The sequence below is a fragment of the Sinocyclocheilus rhinocerous genome, unplaced genomic scaffold (assembly GCF_001515625.1).
Source record: "Sinocyclocheilus rhinocerous isolate Xijiao unplaced genomic scaffold, SAMN03320098_v1.1 scaffold874, whole genome shotgun sequence".
Lineage (NCBI taxonomy): Eukaryota > Metazoa > Chordata > Actinopteri > Cypriniformes > Cyprinidae > Sinocyclocheilus > Sinocyclocheilus rhinocerous.
The window spans coordinates 1-7,500 of NW_015658511.1; the positions used below are offsets into that span (position 1 = coordinate 1).

The following is a 7,500-nucleotide window of genomic DNA, read 5'->3' on the forward strand; positions in this document are numbered from 1 at the left end:
TTTATTATTCTTGTAATGTTGTTTATAATAATTTTTTTTATATTTATTTAAAAAAAAAAGGGTTATTTTTTATTTTCAGTTTTATTTATTTATTTATTATACTACATTGAGATTAAAAGACATTGTTTTGTTTTGATTTTTTGGATGCTTTTTGTTATAACATCAAAGGCCCATATTCTGCATTTTGTAGCATTTATTGAGATATTTATAATAAACTATTTTCTGCATTTATTTTTATACTTTTATATTTATTTTTAGTCATTATACGTATAAAATAAATACAAAATGAAAATATTTGTTTTATATTAGTTTTTATATTAGTTTTCATTATATTTGTATTTTTATATTATTTATATTATTTTGTTTATTCATTATTATGTTGAGCTTATATTATTCTTGATTCATTTATTTATTTACTTTATTTTGTTAATTTATTTATTTATTTATTTTACATAACCAATTTCCCACCCTTTGTCTATCCTTAGAATTAAACAAGCTGTTTTTTTTTCTCTAGCACCTTTCAGATTTCTGTATGTTAATGATCTTTTGATTATCCAGTTTCTCCATGTGCAACAGCACTGACTTGTGGGTTGCCTGTAAATGTAGTCACTAATGTAAAGTGTGGTATCACAAACATGAAGATAATGTCTTAAGACACTTTTGCAGCTTAGTGTCTATAGATCTGCGGAAAATGGTAAGCAAAATCCAAATTTCCATAACCGGACCCTTTAAAAATGAGTTGGCTGATTATAAGCTAAAGTGCACACAGATTAGTATTAGCACTGTTTCTAGGCTCTGGAGCTGTTGCTGCCAGTATTATGCCCTGATGACATAAATCTAAAGGGAAAGAAAGACTCTTCTAGTCTCTCTTATCGTCTCGGCATTAGGCACAATGGTCATATTATATTTCACTTTTGTCGGAAAGGGGAAATCTAAAGCGGATGTGCCAATTATAGGGGGGGAAAAGCGTCGGCAAACAGCACATTACAGAACGGGGGGGAAAAGGAAGTGCTTTCATCAGGCCGGGGCTGTGTGAGGTCACGGCTGGAATGCAGGAAGTTGGTTTGATGTGGCGTCTAATAAATCTTTACTATAGACCCTCAGCATTGTCGACGGCGCTTAAATCATCAGCCGCTGTTTGGGGTTCGGGGGTTTCCTTCTCGAACACCAGCGCGCTTCTGCATTGCATTAAGGCTCTGTGTCGCTTGCACTAATTGCGTTGAACAAAGTTCAAAGTTTGGCTGATAAATAATCTCTGGATTTGATTTTCCATGATTATGATCTGTAATGCCTCGTTTTATGGGCTTTATTTTGCGAAAGTCCCATTTGATCAGCATAAGCATCACCATACTGTTCGCTGATCGCTTGGTTGTGTGTTTCTAAATCAGGGGCCCCGGACCCCACGGCGGGGGCCAGCGTGGACGATGAGAACTGCTGGCATTTGGACGAGGAGCAGGTCCAGGAGCAGGTCAAACTCTTCCTGTCCCAGGGGGGATACCATGGCTCGGGCAAACAGCTCAATCTCCTGTTCTCAAAGGTGGGCTGAAGCTCCAGGAGCCACTCGGGATGATTTGACCTTTTCCACATCACTGCATTAGCATTTTAAGCGATCAAATAATGAAACGCTTGAAATTTAGCATGCTAGTATAAACTCACTCACTACATTGGAATAAAATGCAATACGTCCTGTCTGGATGGTCTCATAAAAGATGTCCTAACCAGGCATGACGCAACCTTGAACCAAAAAAAAAGTGTTCTGTTTGCAAATAAAATACTTTAAGAAGCTACAAAATCAAGGCCAATCAAAAAACATTTCATGTTAATGCATAAGTTGAGTGGAACTTAGGACCAATTAAATTTCTGTGTGGGTGAAGCTACACTACTGTTTAAAAGTTTGGGGTCATTTGAAAGAAATGATTTTATTCGGCAAAAAGCATTAAATTGAGCAAAAGTGACATTTATTACAAACAAAAATGAATGCTGTTCTTTTGAACTTTCTATTCATTAAAGAATCCTGACAAAAATTAAATAAGGAATAGAATTACCTCATAATAATAATAAAAATATGCTGCTATGCATATGTGAGCGATTTAATGTTTCCAGAACAGCAATAAAAAAAAAATAATAAATTTAAAAAAAAAATATATATATATATACAGTGGGTACGGAAAGTATTCAGACCCCCTTAAATTTTTCACAAAAATATATATATATATATATATATATTAGTTCACAGTATTACTGGTTTTTATAAATTAAATGCAGCCTTGGTGAGCAGAAGAGACTTATTTAAAAATCTGGTCATGTTTATGTGTCTAGAGTGATCAGAATGAAAATAAAATGTCCTGTCCTGCACCACTTTTCATGGTCGTGGCTAGTTTGAACAAAAATTCATTGTAGAGAGAGGATGTATCACTTTTAATCATTGGATATGGTGTCATGCTTAGCATTTTTGGTGCCAGTTCTTAAATCTTGCATGTGTGTATGCATTGTCCTGCAGGTACGGGAGATGCTGAAGATGCGGGACTCGAACGGCGCTCGCATGCTAACGCTAATCACAGAGCAGTTCATGGCGGACCCGCGGCTGGCTCTGTGGCGGCAGCAGGGAACCACCATGACGGACAAATACCGGCAGCTGTGGGACGAGTTAGGTGAGAACAACACAAACAATCAACTTTTTGCTTTTTCAGCACCCGGATTTCGGCTGAATCTGTTTTTTTTTTTGGATGCAAGACTTATTGTGCTAGATTGCATGTAGGTCTTGTGTGGCATCTGTATGGGAACTGGTCGCTTGTGTTGTTTCTCTCAGTCCGCCGTGTTTTTTCGAGTCCGTCTTCACTGCACTCAGCGTCTGTGCGGATCTCCGTTTAAAATCCACCTGTGTCTCTGAGGACGGCCATTTAGAGGATGCTGCCGTTGCCAGATTGCATATTCGTAGCTTTTGCTCTTGATCAATATTGCATATTCTTTTCCACTTAAAACCCTCTCGGGTGTTTCCGTCTAAAATATACTGTGGTAAGCACACGAAACAGGCGACGCACTTTAGGCCGAAGTGCTGCGTCCTGCTTCTATTGCTCGGGTGTTTCCGTCTAAAATATACTGTGGTAAGCACACGAAACCGGCGACGCACTTTAGGCCGAAGTGCTGCGTCCTGCTTCTATTGCTTCAATTACTGTAACTGGATCAAAACACACGGAGCCAACAACACTGCCATTCAATCCACCTAGCGTAGTATATGTAAGGAATATATCATGTTTTTTGCCGCCTTTCCATCTCAATCTCCTGCTATCAGCACTATTGGAATGAAAGCGGTGAAAATTGGAAGGACGTGTAATCATTTTAATTGTGACTGGCTCGCCGCATCGTGTCAGCCTGCCAATTCTCAAATCCTGTGATGTTTCATCAATTTTGCCTTGGCACTCGGCGGCAGTGGGCACAATTGCTGGCGTCCAGGGCCCTGGGTGCCAAGCGCAGAAGCAGAGCGGGAGATAAGCACTAGACCAATGGACCCGCAAATCGGACGTTCAAGCATTTGATGAGATAACTACGCAAGTATGTGAACGCAACCGTTTCTAGCTACTCGAGCTTGATCTTATGTGTTGAAACGTGGCCAAATGCAGTTGATAATGTGGTGCAAGTGCAGTTTTTCTCAGGCCCTGTCCACACGAACGCGGTTATTTTTAAAACCGCAGCTTTTTCTATGCGGTTAGGCCGTTCGTCCACACGCAAACACAGCACCAGTTCACTGAAACCAAACATTTTTGAAAACGCCTGCCAGGGTGAAGATTTTCAAAAACTCCAGTTGCAGTGTTATCGTGTAGACAGCGAAACCGGAGTTTTTGGCTTGTGACGTTGGCGCCTGCGCTGTTATCTCCGCCTACTGGAGACTTTTTCAGGCTTCCGATTGGCCAACATGGCTTTACGGTTGAGATTATATCGCCACCTGTTGGTTTGGCATGCTCTTGACAGTGCTTCATAGCATGCGTTTGCATTTTCATGTGGACGGAGATTTTTTTTAAAACGGAAGGGAAAAACTCCGTTTATAAAAATACCCATGTACGTGTGGACATGGCCTCAGTGTTTTTGCACTGGTGTTGTTGCATGCATTAGAGTAAACTAGTACGTCATCTACTGTGCATTGGCCAAGCATTAGCATTTACAATAAAGAAATTAATTAATACTTTCATTCGGCAAGGATGCATTAAATTGGTCACAGCATTTCAAATAAATGCTGTTCTTTTGTACTTTCTATTCATTAAATAATCTTGAAAAATGACAGCTTCAGCATATATAAATCAGCATATTAGAATGATTTCTGAAGGATCATGTGACACTGAAGACTGGAGTAATGATGCTGAAAATTCAGCTTTGCATCACAGGAATAAATTACATTTTACAATATATTCAAATGGAAAATGGTTATTTGAAATCTTAATAATATTTCACAATATTGCTGTTTTAACAGTAAATAAATGCAGTCTCAGTAAGCATAAGAGACTTTGTTCAAAAACATTTTACCGCCTCCGAACGTTTAAGTACTTGTGTAAACTATGTTTCTGTCCTCTGTTTGAAGGTTTCAAGGGCTGGAGTTTTAGAGGCTGATGCTTTTGTGTCCGAGCTGACAGTGAATTTGCGGGGCTGAACAAGATTAGCGGGCGTTTGTGTGCAGTGAGGCCTTCTGTGTCACATTTTTGTTTGACGGAGGATGAGGAGAGGCTGCAGGAAGGGGAAGAGAGGCCCTTTGTGTCTCAAAGGGAAGTGGGCAGTTTAATGAGTGGCCCCTGGATGGGGGCTCCCAACCAACACGAGTCCTACACCCTAATAATGTTGCATCCCACAGAATTTAAGAGAAATGCATTTTGCAATATGCACAGTATTTCCCAGGTTTCTAGTCTTGTCTGATCTGATTTACAGATTAATTTGGCCAAGAACAGCCCACATAGACAGGAAGAGAACATAACGCTTTTGTCTCCTCCGGGCGAGCTCCGCCATTTTGAGAGCTCTTACACCCCTGAAGAAGCCGTGGAGCGGCCCTGGTTCATTAAAAAGAGGAGGTGAGCGAGATCGGAGGGGCACATCTTCCCTCTCTCCCTCTCTCAGATGAATCATTACGTCTGTCAGGCCCTCTAAGCCCTGGCGTAATTGGAGAAGCCTTCGTTATGAAGGCTGCCCCCTCCTCTTCCTCCCTGACAGGCGCGATAATGCGAAGACTGTTTCATTAAATCCCGGACACTTAATCTGACACCGGCGGTCAGGTAGGCTGAGGATGAGGAGTGGAGGAGACGGCTGCCAGCGAGTGCGAGAGGGAGATTACAGCCCAGATTTATACGCTCGCCCCTCCCAGCATCCTTCACTTCGCCGCTTCCTTCATCTGTCTCTCGCTCCCTCTGCTGCGAGCGAGTCGCTTTTGTTGGGGGAACAAAGGCACGCTTGCATCAGGCAGGTCTCGGATCGCTTTTATTCATTATTTTCACAATTACGTTTGGTGCTGCTAGTGGCAGTCGCTCTGCTCACCGTCGGCCCCATAGAAAACCCATACTGCTCGAGCAGTCGCAGTGTTTATGCTCTCATAATGACTGATCATCACAATCAGACTATACTAGTTGTGTGGATGTCGTTTGTTTGTTGTTGTGTGCAACCAGTGAAGACATCGACATTGGCGTCTTATTATTTTACTGAGCATTGTAGAAGAATGTGTAGACATTCAAGAACCATTCATTATTAGTTCACGAAAATCTAATTTTGTTGCAAAAAAAACTTGGCACCCATTATATTTCATATTATATTACATTTAATTGTATATAATTATATCCCAGCAAAAAAAATATATTATATTATATACTGAAGATTATTTCTTCTTATTATTATTATCATTATTATTATTTCCAGTATATTCTAAAATATTATGTATTAACTATAATGATTATTGTTTCTGATATATTATTTAACATTTTATTATATATTAAAAATTAATATTTCCCACCAAAAAACCTTAGCACACATATATTATACGTGACCCTGGACCACAAAAGCAGTCTTAAGTCGCTGGGGTATATTTTACATTATATATTACATTGTTATAATGTTTTATTATTGTTATTATTATTATTATGATTATTATTATTTTTGTCGCCCTGGTCGATGTCGATCCCATTGAAAAGCCCATATTGCTTGAGCATTTGCTATGTTTATGCATGTGTGTTTCTGAGAGAGTGGAACCATGGGATGCTTTGGGCTCAACACAAGCGTGCTGACAGCAGGGATGAGATTTGGAGTGAAAGCTCAAATTAGGCCCGTGAAAGACGCAGTCAGAGCGAAGGGGGAGGGATGTGTGCTTGATTGTGTGCTTGTGTGGATGAATTTATTCAGCAAAGCTCAATATTGTTTTAATTAATCTGGGCACAGGGGCCTGTGTGCTGAAAGCGACTCCTTTTCATCTAGGTTACGTATGACGGAGGAGGCTGGAAATTAGGCCACGACTTCTCTCAGCTGACATAATTACACTAGCGAGCGCTAATCCTTCACGTTGTCCAAACACAAAGCCGTATAGCCAGCAAGTTTAAGACAATGGCGTGCTAAATAGCCATCGGCGTCTTGATTAGCATGTAGCGTTCTCCCCTCCCTAACTTCACACCTCACTTATTGTGATCTTGTCGTAATGAATTATAGCTGCTGTAACCATTTTTTGCTTTCAATCAGTGGTTTGCGAGAGATACTGGACTGGACGATGTGACGGGCAAGTTTAGCTTTGGTTTAGCCATAACAACCGATTTGAAGTGTTTTATGATGTCTTATTTGCTGTTGTTTGTGGTGTTTACTGTCTTGTTCGTTGCAGATCCGTTCGCGCCTGTCTAGGAATGGTAACCATAAGAAATTGGCCAGTTCTCGTTTCCACTTAATACATGTTTATACTGTAAGCAACCGTGTCGACTTGAAGTTCCCTACACTGGAAGTGTCGAAGATGCCATCTAAGAATGTTCACTAACTAGTTATCGGCAAGTTATGGGCAACTGGAAAATGGGTGAATAACTTTTTTTGCCTGATGTAGACACGGTTTCATTTAGCACGTCTTGGCGCTGTTTTAGTAGCATTTATTAGAATAGAACTCCATATGTGTATCTTTAACTGGAGTCATGAGTCTTTCAAAAGAATCGACTCATGAGAATCATTCACTCACAAATCGGACTTTACTACTTGTGTGGATGTTGTTTGTAAGGGCATCGAATTTGATGTCTTATTTTATTGAGAGTTTTAGTTTAGCATTACACAGAAGAATGCTGATGTTCATGAACTAAGCATCATAAATTCATGAAAATCTGGTTTTCTGTAATATTCAATTGATTTTTAACCCTAATCCTGTTTTAGAGGCATATTATATTATTTTATATTATATTATATCATATCATATCATATATCATAACATATTATATTAATTATATTATATTATGATTTGATGGCTATTATCATTTCCTAGAATTTTTTTGCATCTATTTTATTTTT

General features: G+C 39.5%; 1 protein-coding gene across 1 annotated transcript in view; it reads left to right on the forward strand.

The window, feature by feature from the left end:
* Positions 1–1,340: 1,340 nt before the first annotated feature.
* LOC107722335 (zinc finger SWIM domain-containing protein 6) overlaps positions 1,341–7,500 on the forward strand; it is a gene marked incomplete at its 5' end in the record, with an annotated part of 31,775 nt that continues 25,615 nt past the window's right edge. Inside the window, 2 exons of the mRNA XM_016530656.1 lie at positions 1,341–1,537; positions 2,501–2,651. Coding sequence (XP_016386142.1) covers positions 1,341–1,537; positions 2,501–2,651 — 348 coding nt within the window. The remainder of the gene's footprint in view (positions 1,538–2,500; positions 2,652–7,500) is intronic.